The sequence below is a fragment of the Cydia amplana genome, chromosome 17 (genome assembly GCF_948474715.1).
Source record: "Cydia amplana chromosome 17, ilCydAmpl1.1, whole genome shotgun sequence".
Lineage (NCBI taxonomy): Eukaryota > Metazoa > Arthropoda > Insecta > Lepidoptera > Tortricidae > Cydia > Cydia amplana.
The window spans coordinates 15,355,868-15,374,775 of NC_086085.1; the positions used below are offsets into that span (position 1 = coordinate 15,355,868).

An 18,908-nucleotide genomic window follows, 5' to 3' on the forward strand; every position below is an offset into this window, starting at 1 on the left:
TTTAAAAAAAGGTTGGTAACAGTTGTAGCGGCACACTGGATACGATTAGCGAGTCGTTCCGATGTGCGAGCGGCATGTCGCTATAATACGTGCATAGCATTGTTCATTGTCTCTCTCAAACATCGGAGCGACGTGCTAATCGTATCCAGTGTGCTAAGCGCCTTATTGTTGCTTTTTACTCAAAATTGTAGCCAGTCCATATAGTAATATAGGTACTATGATTATTGCCTTCGTTATTTTCAAATATTCGGGTAAAAATAGCTGAATTCATAGTCGGGAATGTCGAAATTGATGCGTTTCAAGTCTAAAATTTGTATAGCCTCCTAAGCAAAGAAAGAAACAAAGCAAAAGCGACTCTGTTCCAATTGAACATGGTTTAAATTACATCGAACTGAATAGGTACCAGTGGCGGCGCCTCAAACATATCCATAGGCAAGCCGGGGCTCATTTGGCTTACATTACTTACATATTTGCTTTACAACTCTGCTCAAACGTCCAAAAACAGACAAGCCGGTGAGAGTCGGCTTTTATGGACGCGCCGCCACTGATAGGTACTATAGGTAGGACCTTGGCCTTAGGAGGATAGGGTGTCTCGAGAATACGCTGAATATAAACCACTCATTATTACCAATGATTTATAACTCAAGATAGGTTATAGGCGTTCCAAAATTGAAGCGCTAAACTTGTGACAAATTGGACAAGTTGCCTTTAGACGCGGCTGGACAAGCGAGACATGTGCACGTGCTAACGAGCTCCCGCATACCGAAAGAGAAAGAGACGACCTTATGTTTAACAACGAGTGTGACAAAGATGGATGGAATGAGAAAATTAATCAAAAATAACAGATTTCTTCGTAGGCACATATGTAAATAAATATGGAAGTATTTTTTGTACTCCTCAAGTATGAGTATAACCTATCTATGGTTATATAATATCATTGATTATTACTACAGGAGCGTGAAGCGATGGAGCGCGAATACGCAGCGGCGTGCCGACGGTTATCCGGCGACTGGCGCGCGTTAGAAAGAGGCTGGACGCACCGACGACGAGCGTTACGGTCGAGACGAAGAGAACTGACTGCGAGATCAGAGCGGTTACGAGCACTGGCTGACACACATACACGGGCGGTTAGTGTTTAGAACTGGCCGCGTAGCCAACATGCCAATCGCTTACGCTGCGTAGCGATCGAAACGCAACTGTCACTGTCGCACTAAAGCTTTGGATTCCTCCGAAAACGGTGCCGTCATATTACGGCCGCTATATAGCGTTGACTGACGTCACTAGAACGTTGTCTATGTAAACAAGATGGCGCGGTTTCCTAGACGGCGTTACGTTACGTTGATTGTCGACGTAACGTAAGATGACGGCCGTCATGACGGTGTCGATAGTTTCGTGAACGTTTTATTAGATAGCGGTGACGCCATTTTGAATAAATGACACGAGATTTGAATAAATGATTCTGTACTACGATTATTTTCCTCTTCTGATGGTATTTCATCCTCCAAGTAAATTATAGATGGTCAAGCAAATTTTGTCAGTAGGAAAAGGCGCGAAATTCAAATTTTCTATGGGACGTTATCCCATCGCGCCTACATTTTTCAAATTTGCCGCTTTGACCTTGGTGGATGACGGTGTGTTATGACGCCGTGGTACTTTCCACATGTCAAATATCAAATATCAACATTTATTCAGCAAATAGGCCACAAGGGCACTTTTACACGTCAATATGGAATTTACATACAGCAAAAAAAAACACATCAATAATTATAAAATACAACTAAGCCGTAAATATCAAATCAAACTAACATAGAGACGTATAAAGCCTCTAAATGTCGAATTACAAAAAACGCAATAACAATAGTATTGAAAAAAAAAACACAAAGATACAAAAACTATAATCTAAAATTATTTAGAGATGTAAATGTCTCTAAGTGTCATCATAACTAAAAGATTACAATATATAGTAGTTAATCAAATTATCCTTAGAGATGTATAGGGTCTCCAAGAGTCAAAATCCTGTATACCTAATTAAAACATTCATTAAATTAAAGAAAATGATAGTAAAAATAAAATAGCATACGAGAACCGAATGAGGTGTGTCCATGTAATTATACTCAAAAATAAAGTTACTAAATATAATAGCTCGTGTTAGCTTAAATAGACCAGTCTCCACAAACAGCACCCGTTCACGAGTATGACGCGTATCTCAGCCATCGCCTCTCTCAACCTTCATTCGGGAAAGTGGCGAGTGTCGCCACCGTAAAGACGGCCGTCTTTTGCGGCCGCTATATGACGGCCGTCATATGACGGCACCGTTTTCGGAGGAATCCAAAGCTTAATATGGACGAGTGATACAGAGACACAAAGCGTTTCGTTGTCGAAGCGATAGCGATTGTCACCTTGGCTAGGCCGGCTGTGTAGTGTGAAGGTACAGAGTGAGTAGGAAGGTAAATGAGTAGAGAGAGAGGTTGGACGCACCGACGACGAGCATTACGGTCGAGACGAAGAGAACTCACTGCAAGATCCGAGCCGTTACGAGCGCTGGCTGACACACATACACGGGCGGTTAGTATGTAGTAAAGCTCAATAGGGATGATGACACATGTTGAATTTTATAACAAAATCTAGTAAAATAGATAGCAAACGAGCAATTTATCACAATAATGTGAATATTAAAATTAAATATTGAAAAATTACAAAATTACAGGGCCTGAAAGTTTCAAAATTTAAGTTTTTTTTAACTTCCAAAAACGATAAAAGTAAGGGTACCATTCGATTCCTTACATTTCATCCAAAAAAATATTGTATAGCAACTGTATACATAAACGCAATATTTCACCGACAAAAACGCAATTTTCTTGTTTTGTCCATACGGGCGATGCGGTCCAGATGGGCGATGACGTCACGGCCTCTGTCCCTTTTGTATAGGGCGTTTCGCGAGCGAAGTGCGACTGTCGGCCTTTGACTACAATTTCTGACTTTTGTGTTACTTTAATGCAATGGGTCCCATATAGACATTTGATCCTAAAAACAAACCCGATCAATTGATACCATAAAAAAAAATTAGTCATGTAGCCTATTAGACCAAGAGTCTCCGACGTTTTCGACCAGAGGCCCACGGCCAGGCCTCCGCCGTGGCAAGCTTTGCAGCTGGTCTTCGTGTCCAAGCTTGGTCAAAGAACTTCATATAGTACTTTTTAGTACTTTTCACATATCTTGGGCACGGTGACATTTCATCTGCATACATTGCACAACTTTAAAAAATGAAATATATATATATTGAAATGACAGCTATCACCGTACCCGAGCTATGTAAAAATGTAACAGTGATATAGTCATGGTAACTATAATGGTAATATTAATTACAAGGCGGAAAATTCCAAGGTAAGTGAAATCAACTTCAAGCATGTATTATAGTTAAAAATGTATCTGTGTGTTCAGCGTTCAGCGAGTAGTTGACCGCATCTACTGTTTTACGCAAACCCGTACCGTACATAGAATCGGGCAAGCGTGGATATTTAAATTAATGCTAAGTTATTTTAACACCATTCTTGTGGCTTTGGGTTCTTCGCATAATTATTACGTCACAGCAACAGTCATGCCAAGTGTGACAGTTATTAAATACCTATCTCTTTCCTATGACAAAGTGTGCCATGGGGGGTTTCTAAAAAAATCAAAATTACCTATTACCAAATGAAGAACTAATTTCATTTGAGTAATTTAAGATATTTAAGATATTCAAGTATGCGACTACTTTTGAATCTTGCATGAAATCGCTGATGTGATACAATCCTGTCGTAAAACAGTTGATAGTCTGTCAACGAAGTGTATTTAAGAGCATAAATTGCTATTAGGAAATCTAAATACTTTCCCTGACTTTTTCTTATTTCACGCATGAGAAGTTACATTTTTATAGTAATGTTGTATATTCTGTCACTGACTTTGTTAATAAATTAAACAAAAACCGGCCAAGTGCGAGTCGGACTCGCGTTCCAAGGGTTCCGTACATTAAGTCGGACTCACGCTTGACTGCACATTTCTAATAGGTTTTGCTGTCATCTATAGGTAAAGAACTATTATGTGTATTTTTTTTCAAAATGTTAGACCCAGTAGTTTCGAAGATAAAGGAGGGGGGGGGGGAGATGGTCGGACAGACACACGAGTGATCCTATAAGGGTTCTATTTTTTCCTTTTCCTCCAAATCAGGTTGATAACCGCGTAAACAATCCGGTTATTCGGGGCTCGGGCCTCCTTGTGTTATCCAAAGACGCATGGTTAATAAATATTGATAAATTAACCGCATATTCACTCACATTTATAGAAGTCTCAATCGCGAATTTTAAGACCTGAAAAGAGCCTGAACCTGAATGATACCTGTTTCGAAACGTCGGTAAATAAAGGTGGCGTACGTGTCGCCAATAAGTTTAGATTAAGTCAGGTCCCCACTGACAACCAGCGCCACGGTTTGCCGCGGCATTATGCTGAGTGGGGATCCTATTTTAGCGTCCAAATGTTTTTTTATGTCTGCATGTCTCTCTTTTTTATGTACTATGTTGTGGCGTTAAATAAATGTATTTTCTTTCTTTCTTCTTTCTAATAAAATAAATTCGCGATAGACCCGTTCGCGGTAGATAGAGTCATGTGAGTTAATATGTGTGTAAAACGCGAAAGTTCTAAATATTACAATGAACTGCACCCAAGCGAAAAGTGAGTATAATCAGTATCGAAACTTGATATTGCAATTATTGGCGGTTTCCCGCGTGGTTGCATCACCGCATGCGATCGATTGTGTCAGTTGCAATCAATGCTGCAGCGGTACCAATGTTTCTCGAATGTGAAAATGTGCGCATGAAACTAGAGGGGCCATTTGTTTATTTTGGATCGAAGGTGGAGCGTTCCACAGCTTGTCCTATACAACCGCATGTTATTTCGTCTTTATATAACTTATATAAGTAACAGATGAATGTACATTACATATTACCTAAGACTTTTCATTTTTTACATCGGTTGGTGCATTTTTGTCCCTTTTGACAGCGGAGTCTTAGTAATAGGGTCCCGTTTTTACCCTTTGGGTACGGAACCCTAAAAATAGAGCAAAACAAGCAAAAAAACGGTCACCCATCCAAGTACTGACCCCGCCCGACGTTGCTTAACTTCGGTCAAAAATCACGTTTGTTGTATGGGAGCCCCACTTAATTTTTTATTTTATTCTGTTTTTAGTATTTGTTGTTATAGCGGCAACAGAAATACATCATCTGTGAAAATTTCAACTGTCTATCTATCACGGTTCGTGAGATACAGCCTGGTGACAGACGGACGGACGGACGGACGGACGGACAGCGGAGTCTTAGTAATAGGGTCCCGTTTTTACCCTTTGGGTACGGAACCCTAAAAAAGATTAACACGTACCTAAAATCTCCATAAAATACTTGGCATGTTCCGGAGGAACTTTGATAATATCGAAAGTTACGATGAACGGATCAATGGATGGTTTGGCGTCTTTCTTATAAGGTCCGTCCATGTACAGAACACTAAAAAAATTGTATCCTTCTATCGGTATAGACTGCAGCGGTCGGCAACCTTTTAGCAGCCAAGGGCCACATTATAGTTAACGAAGTTGACACGGGCCGCACTTTGTTAATTTTTATGACTTTGTCAGACATTGTCATTTGTCAATATTACATACAAAATAGCCAGGGAGGCTCGCGGGCCGCAAGTGAAAAGTTCACGGGCCGCGGGTTGCCGACCGCTGGCTATAGAGTATCACTTTTCTTTTCACTTTCGAGAGCCAGTGGTAACGCCGATCGCATTAACACGTACAATGAGATGATTGTTTTTATACATATTAATCTCACTATTTCGCGCCCGCCGCGCCATTCGGGCGCATGCACTTGTTTTAATTATATTATTATTTTAATTACCGACTCTTACATGTTGTTGTAGTGTTATTTATCAATTTTATATCGCTTTTTTAGATTTAGGTTTTGCCTAAAATAAAAATTGTGCATTTTATTTTTTGTTTCTGTGTGGAGTTCCGAATTGTTTTGTGGTAGTGAGTGATACATGTGATTGCATAATTAAATGAGGCTAGAGGAGTCTGTTCTTAAAGTTATGGTGAATATCATGGTTTATTACGAAACAACTTTTTTAAAGCACTAACAAACAATTTATTTATTATAAACGGAATATATCGCTTATAATTAATTTTAAATACCACCCGACATTTTAAGTCGACTACAGAGGGCCTACCGCGAACACCGATGTTCGCAATTTGTAGGCATCTTTATCTTTTAATTCAATTAAGGCATAGTTAGATTGACACAGAAAGATGCCGTGTGTTCGTAAAAAAACTCAAAAGTTCGGAAGTTATTTATGTTCATTATACGCGATACAATTCGTTTAAATTGATTTTTACATGAATAATTATCGTGATAACCGAAGACAATAATGAAAATATAAACTTAGCTCTTCTCCTCACTTTATCAATATCAAAACTAATTTAAAACTAACTTACCTATAAATTCATAATTCTATGAGACATGACCACTGAACGATTCGGAGCCACGTTATTACATTATAATTTGCATTAGGCCGACACGGAGGACTCGCATGTTGCGGAACTTCGGGGGCGCGTTGAGGAGAAACGCGCTGAACTAGAACGCGTACTTCGGATGGAACTTGCAGCACAGGGCATCACTGAGGTAGGACTTCACTATTTAGCTAGGGGTATACATACAGATGTGATGATGCGTCTGTCAGACTAGCTAATGTGTCTGACGAACAAATCTGTCAATGAAACATATATTTATTTTCACCTCACAAAGGATACATTTGGGTGAATCAACTTTTTCTTGTCACGCGTTGCCATGGTTACGTTCTCTTGGGTCACTCTTAAAAACCTGATTTTTAGGCATTTAAATTCACCAAACACGCTTTTTTGTGATACTTATAAACCCTTTCCATCGAGGGTCGTCTACCAAGCAAGAAGGTGGTGTACAATGTCTTCTAACAAACTATGCTACTATTGTCTCGTGGCTGACCGGACAGAATAACAACAAGAAATAGTTGATCCACCCATTTAACAATATTAACTTTAAAATAGAGTAAAGGACAACTTAGATTTATATCCTTTGAGAGACTGGAGTCTTAACTAGGCGTAAACCTGTAATCCAGGCCCTCACCCCGGAAGACTAGGAGTAAGATTTAATCTTAAAAAATAAGTTGCAATGTGAAAATAAAGCACAGATACGCCTAAATTCCGCCATTAATTGTCACCCGCGACAGGCACATCAGTTAGGCAGGTTTGACGGAAACATGTTCGTATATGCCTAGCTATTCTTGAGTAAATTCGGTACAGCTCTTATGTCTTATGTCTGCAGCCAATAATACTAATAACCTGGTCTCGACAGGTTTGTTGGGAGTTTTGGGAACTTCTACATGTTGATTTCTTATATTATTTATTTATACAAAATGCAATTGCATGCCGTATGAGTATTAACTATATAAGCTTTTATGGAATGGCTTTAATTGGAATGTTGGTATGTAACTATAGACCTACCCATAGTTATGTAAATTGTCCACCGCTAGTCGGCGTCCGACGTGACCTACACGTCGCGTTGCATGTACTAGCTGGGTAGAGTACGATAACGCATTAAGTAGATTAGGTATTTGATTGATACTGATACGCATTAAGTAAATTATTTCATTGATACTGATACCATTTCTGTTTCTTTCCTTCATTAAAGTTAAATTATAAGTTGACAGGATTTATCTTCTTAGCTAAAGAAATAATAAAATTTCCAATATGGAATGTCTTTCACACATATAAGAAAGGCTTCTTTTAAGTATTTTACTTATACCTAAATTGCGGTAGAAAGTATCTGACCTATTTTTTGACGCACCTTCTTTTTCTTCTGCTGCGTCGGTGGCCACCTTTGCAAAGTCTTTTCTATTCTTGGCCAGTCTTGTTAGCGTGGCCGCGTCTTTGATGTTTGTCCATTTTTTGATGTGTTCGAGCCAGTGCATCCTCCTTCTTATCTCTATTTTTGACGTACCAACAGAGCCAAACTCCGAGTCCGTCGAGCCCGCCCTCACCCAACTCGGAGACCTCCACCGAGAGCCTGATGCACCTGCTGCAACAGTGCGAGCCCACCACCGCAGCCACCATTCGCGACACCGTCGACAGACACGTAAGCTTCAAACAAACCCCATACAGTTCATAAACCCTGGACGTTTCATTATAATGTGTTAAGCTTTGGATGCCTCCGAAAGCGGTGCCGTCATATAGCGGCCGCAAAAGACGGCCGTCTTTACGGTGACGACATGTGGAAAGTACCACGGCGTCATAACACACCGTCAGCCACCAAGGTCAAAGCGGCAAATTTGAAAAATGTAGGCGCGAACGGATAACGTCCCATAGAAAATTTGAATTTGTTTTAATGTTTTAATGTTTATTTGGGCACAAACGGTACAATAATACTTACAGATTTTAATATTATTCAATACATGAACCAATGAAGTTGCCACTAACTACTAACACGTATACAAAAAATAAACAACGGAATAACAATATCCACAGAACAAACATTTGTCGGCATTAATAATGAATTCAAAAATAAAAGAGATTTTGGGGAAAAAAAATGAGTTAAAGTAAAAATATTCTAAGCATTAAGTATTCAAAGTACTAAGAACCTCATACTTAAACTTAACTAACGGAATGTTAAACATATCAATGTGTGAGAAAAGATTATTATTACACTTACACGCTTTGTATTTTTTTCGCGAAAAGGGGATGTGAAAAAGTTTGTGATGTCGTGTGTTCAAACGAGGAGTTCTGAAGTTAATTTTATTTATTAAATAAGGAGAGTCAATATGATTTGTAAAAATGTTATATAAAAAAGTTTGATCCTTTAATGTGCGCCGACCTTTGGCAGTTGATTCGACTTGTAGGCTTTAGGTATATTTTAAATGTTTAATTAGTTTTTTCTGGATTGCCTCGACGCATCCAAATGACGGCACTGCTTTTTTACGTTACGTTGACAATCAACGCCGTTTAGGAAACCGCGCCATCTTGTTTACATAGACAACGTTCTAGTGACGTCATTCTCCGGTATATAACGGCCGCTATATAACGGCACCGCTTTCGGAGGAATCCAAAGCTTTAATGCGGTAACCTGAAAATCACCGTTTCTAGTTAAGGGACTGAGTTAAGGTTTTTTATCGATTGATAAAAGCCAACCATAGCTAGACCATATTTTTGTTGACATTGCTATGATGCTGGTACTCTGAAATAATGATATTGTATTGTTACGTATTCTGTGTCGTTTATACCCACGGTATAATGCCCACATGCCCTGTAGGGTAGTTATAAGCCCATTCCATAATCAACTAAGCACGTTAGTTAGTGGAATGTATTTCATTTCTTGGTAAAAATGGGTTTACTGCCTCCTGGCTGATAGAGCAAAACAATAACAATAATTAGTTGATCCACAACATTGTAGTCATCGAGCGTTTGTTGCGAGCGGCAAGTGTCATCGAGTTATGTCACAAATATTATAATCTGCGTGACATAATATATCGCCTTGTTTGCGCTCTTAATCGGCCGCGACAATGCCCTTTTATCGTTAAAAATAATAGGGATGTTGACATGAATCGCGAATATATAGCATGTTATGTTTTTACCATAGCAGGGAATATTAGAACGCGGAAAATCATATTTTGCAAGTGTAAATATGCGTAATAAATTAATTAAAAATAATCAAAAGTATTTAAAATAATGCCCAGTATCACGCCAAACTGCAAACGCCAATCGGAGCGCGTGACGTAATCACAGTGGAATCACCAAAGACAAGTTATAAAACCTGCCTAAGTTTCTACAGATTATCGTACCGAAACGCGATCTTAGTACGGTGCGGCGCACGAATCGATAGTGTGTAAGGTGGTGCGTTAAGGACGCAGCTATAAGTTAGAGCGAGAAAGAAGGTCGCTGTCCGATGCGTAGTGTGTTAAGGCTTTAAAAAAATTGTCAGTTGCCATATAAAGAATTTAAAAAAATTACTGACAGCAGTTTGTTTAAAACGCCGTTACGTCATCAAGGTCACGTGCCAGTTTGGAGCGTTTAGGCGCGAAATTTAAACACGAAACTCATTATACATGTTTTTTTATCCAAAATTAATGAATATATTTTTTTAATATTTTTTTCTGTAATTATTACGTGTCTATCTACAAAATGAAACCAGTTCCAAAAAATTGTCAACATCCGCAATAGTGCCGATTGCGTGAAATGCTTCTTTGTAGCGGGTGAAAGTTATTTAATCGGAGCTTAGAATGTTGTTAATTATCTTTTTATGTTGGCGGCGAATGGTAACAAAACAGTGGGAATATAATTTCATCTTTATTTCGCGCAGTCAAGTTTATGATAAACAATAATACGGTTGATGTTATTTTACGTCTATTGCGACTTACGGGTGAATTATTAAACAATAAGTCCTAAGGTTCGCTTTAAAAAGCTGTACGAGACGAGGATAATATGAACGTCATAAGTGGTTGTAAGTCGCAAGTTTGGTTTGGCCCTGTGTTTGACTGGTAGAGAATGCTATTTGGCATAAGGTTTTCTATATCCTTGCCACGAGTTTGACACATTCGCTAGCGACTTCGTAAACTAACTCACAATGCATCTCCCTTATAATGACATTGATGCAAGTGAGATGCACTGCGTTTGACTTGACGCAGTCGCTAGCGTTTAAGGCTACGTAAAACTCATGGTGAGAGTAGGTACTGGTCATTATCATGTCGATAACAGCGTTAATAATATGAAAAATGTGTTTTTAACAGAAAAAAGAGCTTCTAGAATTGGAGGGTGAACTACAAAGCCGAGTGGCTTCAGTGGCCTCGCACCGCGTCAAGATAGAGAGACTACAGGCTGAACTAGCGCTGCTAGGGACTCAAGACTTGGGGCTCAGACACGCGCTGGCCTCGGACCTCAGCCCCACGGACAGGAGAGGTGAGTTTATAAGGGTGAACTACAAAGCCGAGTGGCTTCAGTGGCGTCACACCGCGTCAAGATTGAGAGACTACAGGCTGAACTAGCGCTGTTAGGGACTCAAGACTTGGGGCTCAGACACGCGCTGGCCTCGGACCTCAGCCCCACGGACAGGAGAGGTGAGTTTATAAGGGTGAACTACAAAGCCGAGTGGCCTCAGTGGCCTCGCACCGCGTCAAGATAGAGAGACTACAGGCTGAACTAGCGCTGTTAGGGACTCAAGACTTGGGGCTCAGACACGCGCTGGCCTCGGACCTCAGCCCCACGGACAGGAGAGGTGAGTTTATAAGGGTGAACTACAAAGCCGTGGCTTCAGTGGCGTCACACCGCGTCAAGATAGAGAGACTACAGGCTGAACTAGCGCTGTTAGGGACTCAAGACTTGGGGCTCAGACACGCGCTGGCCTCGGACCTCAGCCCCACGGACAGGAGAGGTGAGTTTATAAGGGTGAACTACAAAGCCGAGTGGCTTCAGTGGCCTCGCACCGCGTCAAGATAGAGATACTACAGGCTGAACTAGCGCTATTAGGGACTCAAGACTTGGGGCTCAGACTCGCGCTGGCCTCGGACCTCAGCCCTACGGACAGGAGAGGTGAGTTTATAAGGGTGAACTACAAAGCCGAGTGGCTTCAGTGACGTCACACCGCGTCAAGATAGAGAGACTACAGGCTGAACTAGCGCTGTAAGGGACTCAAGACTTGGGGCTCAGACACGCGCTGGCCTCGGACCTCAGCCCTACGGACAGGAGAGGTGAGTTTATAAGGGTGAACTACAAAGCCGAGTGGCTTCAGTGACGTCACACCGCGTCAAGATAGAGAGACTACAGGCTGAACTAGCGCTGTAAGGGACTCAAGACTTGGGGCTCAGACACGCGCTGGCCTCGGACCTCAGCCCCGCGGACAGGAGAGGTAATTTATTGTCATATGAGAGACAAGTTCGATCCAAGGTCGATTACTTTATTTATTTTAATTTTAACAAGCAGAAACGTTTGCGAACGATGCTATTAAGCTTAGAATAAATTTAAAAGTGGAAAAATTACTGTCTTGGGTGAGACTTGAGCTCACGGCCTCTGGGTCGATACTCCAGCGCTCTGCCATCTGAGCCACCAAGACCTCATCCATAGCCAGCAAATCGATGAGTCATATCACATTATTTTTGTACATTTTATATGATTGCGAACTTTATGACGTCTTGCCATGAACTTTATGCCATGTGTTGCGAACGCAACCTTTATATTTGTATAAAATCTCGATACCTATATTCCTAATGCAGTAGCTAAACGCGGCCGTTGGGCTCGGCTAGTATTCGGAAGCTTTTTCTTAAGCACCAATAGGGGCGCTCCACATACTTTGTATCGCGGCCAATTAGAGGCACCTAAATTTAAACCACTTTTTGTACTGATCAAATATTGCAAATCACTCTCTCATCAGCCTCCATACAATATCCACCACTTCTACATTTAACCGTTTTGGCAAGAACCCTTGTAAACCAGTATCTTTGGAAGATTATAACAGTTTACTTTAAATCGAAGCTTTTTATTTGAATCGTCGAGATCCTGACCTGCACGGCGGCTACACCATGTTATCTTACAAAAACTGCAATGAATGTACAAAATTTAATTTAGTTTTGACACTTCTTTTGTATCTAGAAGGTGACAACGAGTTGTTTCCTGGCGAAGGTGTGAAGAGAAGCAAATCAGAACTGGTGTTACGACACACGCCGCGAGAGGAGGCGCTTGAACCACTGTCTGCGGACGAGAGGGATGTGTTCAGAAACAAGCGGCTCAGGTGAGTTGGTGTGTGACGTGTGCGCGCACTCAAGACACGCTCTTTGCGCATATAATATACAAATACATAAAAAACATACATGATTCAGGAACAAATATCTGTGCTCATGACACAAATAAATGCCCTTACCGGGATTCGAACCCAGAACCAACCAGGGTCACTACCAACTAGGCCAGACCGGTCATCATGTAAGACAACAGATCCTTCTCTTCCGTTGTTATTACTTCCATACATCAGGTGTCTTTATAACTATAAAACACTACAAATACCACTTTTGTTCCAGCTTAAGCCTCAGCCTGGACCCGCTAGCATCCCCCAACTCCCTCCCCACAGACGAGACCTTCCACACGGCGACATCATCCCCACCCCCCTCTCTAGCCACCCCCACGACGGAAGAGGTATCAGCCCTGCCCAGCGAGCCCACGCCCAACTTCCGGCTCGGACCCGTGCCGGATGACAGTGACGACATGTCCAGTACTGAGGACTACCATAAGGTGACTATTAATGAAACCTTCCCACCCCCTCTCTAACCACCCCCACGACGGAAGAGGTATCAGCCCTGCCCAGCGAGCCCACGCCCAACTTCCGGCTCGGACCCGTGCCGGATGACAGTGACGACATGTCCAGTACTGAGGACTACCATAAGGTGACTATTAATGAAACCTTCCCATCCCCTCTCTAACCACCCCCACGACGGAAGAGGTATCAGCCCTGCCCAGCGAGCCCACGCCAAGTTCCGGCTCGGACCCGTGCCGGATGACAGCGATGACATGTCCAGTACTGAGGACTATCATAAGGTGACTATTAATGAAACCTTCCCACCCCCCTCTCTAGCCACCCCCACGACGGAAGAGGTATTAAGCGGGTTTTCCACCGCGAACGAGTAATGAGCGAGAGATGGCTAAGCGGAGCGGACTTCGTTGTTAAAAAATAGGTTTGCGTTTCCACCAACAAAGAGTTTAGTTGTTTGATTCCCACCGCAAAAGAGAAATGAAAAAGAGGAATGAGCGGAGAGGGCTGAACGGAAAATGAGAAATAGAAAATGAATAGTCGATTTCCACAGAGAGCGAGTTCAGTTGAAGTTTTGAACTGGTTGCGCGTGGTCGTGTTTGAACATGATGTCGAGCGATACGGAATCAAGTGATAGCGATTACGAGTTCTTATACAAGAAGAAAAAATACATATTGTTGTATATAAAACAGAGAAACAAGCGCGCCAAACGAAGATTTTGGTTATGCCAGCACATTCGAGAAAGAACACTGAAGGGGGAATATAGGCTATTCAACGATTTAGATGAAGAAATCACAGCAATATGAAAGCGCGCTCGGTGCCGGCGGCGGCGGGCAGGGAGGGGCGGAGACAGCAACGAGTCCTTTTCAAACTAGTCGGCCGGACCTTGACGCAGCGGGCTCATTTTAAGTAGTTGACTCGCTCCGCTCATCTCTTTCCCTGTGGAAACGCGCCTATGTAATTTACCATTGCGAGTTGACCGGACTCCGTAATGACACCGCTCCGCTCTCACGAGCTGAGCGAGCTCATTTCAACTCTTTTTGCTCATTTTGTCATTTCCGCTCGACTATTTGTTGGTGGGAACACAAGTACGTAGTTTAGTCTTGCGAGTTAAACTAAGTCCTTAATGAGACCGCTCCGCTCGCGGTGGAAAACCCGCTTCAGCCCTGCCCAGCGAGCCCACACCAAGTTCCGGCTCGGACCCGTGCCGGACGACAACACTGAGGACTACCATAAGGTGACTATTAATGAAACCTTCCCCACCCCACACTGCTACAAGTACATGAGACCCACATCAATTTTGGTGTCTAGCCATAGTAGTTGCCGCGCACCGCTACGGAACGGACGCCTGCTCGCGCTTGCGCCACCTAGCGGTCATATATGTCGTAATACATACGTTTTGTTAGAGAATGAATCTTCCGTACCTATTATTTATTCTGTGGTTCCGTATAATTTGGAACCGTTGAATGGCAATAACTAGCGACCCGCCCCGGCTTTGCACGGGTTACACAAAAGCTTAACAAATTATACACCTAAACCTTCCTCAAGAATTACTCTATTGAAAACCGCATGAAAATCCGTTTTTGAGTTTATCGCGAACATATATATATGAACCGTGATTACCTTTTGTATTGTTTTCGCGCTCACGCTTTGAGCTTCGAGTGTTTGTATTGTTTGAGCAATATCCCGGTCGATATAAGTAGTGAAACTAACCGTGAATCGTTCAAAACTGTCGTCTAATACGTTTGTAATATTGCAGCCCAGGATAGTGGAAGGGCAGTCCTCAAGCTCGGTGGAACGATCGCCGGAAGAGAGGCATCAGAGAGCGAAGATCAGGCGGAAGATTGGTGAGTTTACTTCTTAACTAGCGACCTGCCCCGAATTCGCACGGGCTAACAAATTATACATAAACCTTCCTCTTGAATCACTCTATCTATTTAAAAAAAACCGCATCAAAATCCGTTGCGAAGTTTTAAAGATCTAAGCATACATTGGGACAGACAGCGGGAAGCGACTTTGTTTTATATTATGTAGTGATGTTCTTTCGTCTTTTTTTACATGATAACATAGAATTACCATTAGAATATGTTGCTGCACTGTCTTCAGTGGATTCCTGCACCATTATGGGTTTATTAAGATTCATAAAAATAAGAGTTTCGACTACATCAAGTCTGCAGTGAAATATATTAAGCAACACCACAGTACATGTTACATATAAAAGAAATGTTTTTTGTGGTGTTGCCAAATATATTTCACTGGAGACATAACGTAGCAGGATCCTTAAACGACTGTCTAAAGACAAGTACCTACAGGTGACATTAGTTGTTATATATATCGTGTTTTTGTCTGTTTAGCGACAGATGGCAAATCCGGTCGACGGCAGGTGACCGAGGCAGAAGCGTTGCGCGCGATGCAGAGGCTGTGCTCGCGGATAGCGGCGCAGAAGATGCTGGTCATCTCCTCGCTCGAGAACGACTGCTCCAAGGAGGAGCTCAACCGGCAGATAGCGGTGAGTATACAGACGGATGGACAGGTGCCAGGCACTGTGCTAGTATAGCGGCGCAGAAGATGCTGGTCATCTCCTCGCTCGAGAACGACTGCTCCAAGGAGGAGCTCAACCGGCAGATAGCGGTGAGTATACAGACGGATGGACAGGTGCCAGGCACTGTGCTAGTATAGCGGCGCAGAAGATGCTGGTCATCTCCTCGCTCGAGAACGACTGCTCCAAGGAGGAGCTCAACCGGCAGATAGCGGTGAGTATACAGACGGATGGACAGGTGCCAGGCACTGTGCTAGTATAGCGGCGCAGAAGATGCTGGTCATCTCCTCGCTCGAGAACGACTGCTCCAAGGAGGAGCTCAACCGGCAGATAGCGGTGAGTATACAGACGGATGGACAGGTGCCAGGCACTGTGCTAGTATAGCGGCGCAGAAGATGCTGGTCATCTCCTCGCTCGAGAACGACTGCTCCAAGGAGGAGCTCAACCGGCAGATAGCGGTGAGTATACAGACGGATGGACAGGTGCCAGGCACTGTGCTAGTATAGCGGCGCAGAAGATGCTGGTCATCTCCTCGCTCGAGAACGACTGCTCCAAGGAGGAGCTCAACCGGCAGATAGCGGTGAGTATACAGACGGATGGACAGGTGCCAGGCACTGTGCTAGTATAGCGGCGCAGAAGATGCTGGTCATCTCCTCGCTCGAGAACGACTGCTCCAAGGAGGAGCTCAACCGGCAGATAGCGGTGAGTATACAGACGGATGGACAGGTGCCAGGCACTGTGCTAGTATAGCGGCGCAGAAGATGCTGGTCATCTCCTCGCTCGAGAACGACTGCTCCAAGGAGGAGCTCAACCGGCAGATAGCGGTGAGTATACAGACGGATGGACAGGTGCCAGGCACTGTGCTAGTATAGCGGCGCAGAAGATGCTGGTCATCTCCTCGCTCGAGAACGACTGCTCCAAGGAGGAGCTCAACCGGCAGATAGCGGTGAGTATACAGACGGATGGACAGGTGCCAGGCACTGTGCTAGTATAGCGGCGCAGAAGATGCTGGTCATCTCCTCGCTCGAGAACGACTGCTCCAAGGAGGAGCTCAACCGGCAGATAGCGGTGAGTATACAGACGGATGGACAGGTGCCAGGCACTGTGCTAGTATAGCGGCGCAGAAGATGCTGGTCATCTCCTCGCTCGAGAACGACTGCTCCAAGGAGGAGCTCAACCGGCAGATAGCGGTGAGTTCCTTATTTACTCACCCTTACAGTATCCATGGTCTGTGGAGCGACAGATGGCAAATCAGGTCGGCGGCAGGTGACCGAGGCAGAAGCGTTACGAGCGATGCAGATGCTGTGCTCGCGGATAGCGGCGCAGATGACGTAGGAATATCCTTCCGCGAATGCACTAAATGTGAAATGTATTGTCTGGTTTTCTTAGGAAGGGTCGGCAACTCGTATGTTAAATTTTCTGTAGTTGCAAGCGCGAATAGGCTTTGATTGCGACCTTGATAATGAAGCCTGCTTCACCCTGGTGTATGCATAATTAAAAACTAATGGCGACGTTTGTCCCTATCTGTCACTATGCCATAGAGAGGGACAAACGATGATCATCAGCTGATTAACTTAGCAGACGTTTATGAATAACGCCGTAAATGGCTAAAACCAAAATAAAAAATAATTTATCACTGTTATCTTTGCCTTTGAAAAATATCAATCAGTCGAAGTGAAAAATGTCAATAGAAACACAGTGTTTCGCACTATTTGATATTATTATTTTACATTTAAATCTCGTGTCTAATATTTATTAAAATAGAATAGAATAGAAGAAATTTATTCAGAAAACGCTTAAATTTAGGTATTACATGAGACAACAGAACTAATTTATTATTAAGCGTCACTGAAAAGGTCTCAGCGTAATGTCAAGATACCATCTAAGGATCTCGACGCTGGTCTTCCGTCCTATTAAAAGTTACCTTTCTAAAAAAATATTGTTTTCTGCGTCAGGTGCTACAAGACCTGCAAAAGAAGTACGTCCGTCTCGAGATGGCCTTACAATACTCGTTCTTCGACAACGGAAAAAGCAACGGACGGTCCACGGTCACTCCCATACAAGAGATGCCTTCGCTCACGCTGAGCGAGAGCGATGTGCTCGCCGATCCGCCCAACGACAGGTAATATACCTTATTACAAGGCATTAGGGTCTATATTACGGTAGTATAGTCCGTCTAGAGATGGTGCGACTAATGTAGCAACGGCCCACGGTCACTCCCATACAAGAGATGCCTTCGCTCACGCTGAGCGAGAGCGATGTGCTCGCCGATCCGCCCAACGACATGTAATATACCTTATTACAAGGCATTAGGGTCTATATTACGGTAGTATAGTCCGTCTAGAGATGGTGCGACTAATGTAGCAACGGCCCACGGTCACTCCCATACAAGAGATGCCTTCGCTCACGCTGAGCGAGAGCGATGTGCTCGCCGACCCGCCCAACGACAGGTAATGTGCTTTATTACATGGGAATATGATCTATATTACGGTAATATAGTCCGTCTAGAGATGGTGCGACTAATGTAGCAACGGCCCACGGTCACTCCCATACAAGAGATGCCTTCACTCACGCTCAGTGAAAGACAGGTAATGTACTTTATTACAATGATATATGGTTTAGAATTGTCTACAGGATTAACCAAAGGTGGCGTGATTAGATCTATACGATATAGTATGAGTTTACGTACGTCAAGCATGTGAACTCTAGATGGCACCTTAAGAGGCTACATTTTATTTCTGCGTAGTTTCAGTTTTTGGCTACATGATGGTAGACTATACAACGTCCACGATCCCTATATAAAAAAATAATATAGGTCACGGTCCGGATCCGGACCGCGTTCCGCCATTTGGTGACCCCTGTTCTAGTTGATATAACAGGACGTGAATACAAGCTGTAGTAGTCAAAAATTTCTCATTCACGTTGTAATAAATAGATCCATATAATCTCCCTAGATTATGCAACAGCCTATTTCTCGGAACTCGCTTTTAAGGTTCTTATCTTCAACAACCAGACCTTATGTTTAAATAGCA

At 43.0% G+C, this 18,908-nt stretch overlaps 1 protein-coding gene across 1 annotated transcript in view; it reads left to right on the top strand.

The window, feature by feature from the left end:
- Positions 1–18,908, top strand: part of LOC134656101 (kinesin-like protein Klp98A) — a 54,938-nt gene that overhangs the window by 26,578 nt on the left and 9,452 nt on the right. Inside the window, 10 exon segments of the mRNA XM_063511621.1 lie at positions 954–1,127; positions 6,591–6,701; positions 8,061–8,189; positions 10,834–11,002; positions 12,689–12,827; positions 13,111–13,315; positions 13,348–13,473; positions 15,097–15,184; positions 15,692–15,846; positions 17,832–17,998. Of these exon segments, the coding sequence (XP_063367691.1) occupies positions 954–1,127; positions 6,591–6,701; positions 8,061–8,189; positions 10,834–11,002; positions 12,689–12,827; positions 13,111–13,315; positions 13,348–13,473; positions 15,097–15,184; positions 15,692–15,846; positions 17,832–17,998 (1,463 nt within the window).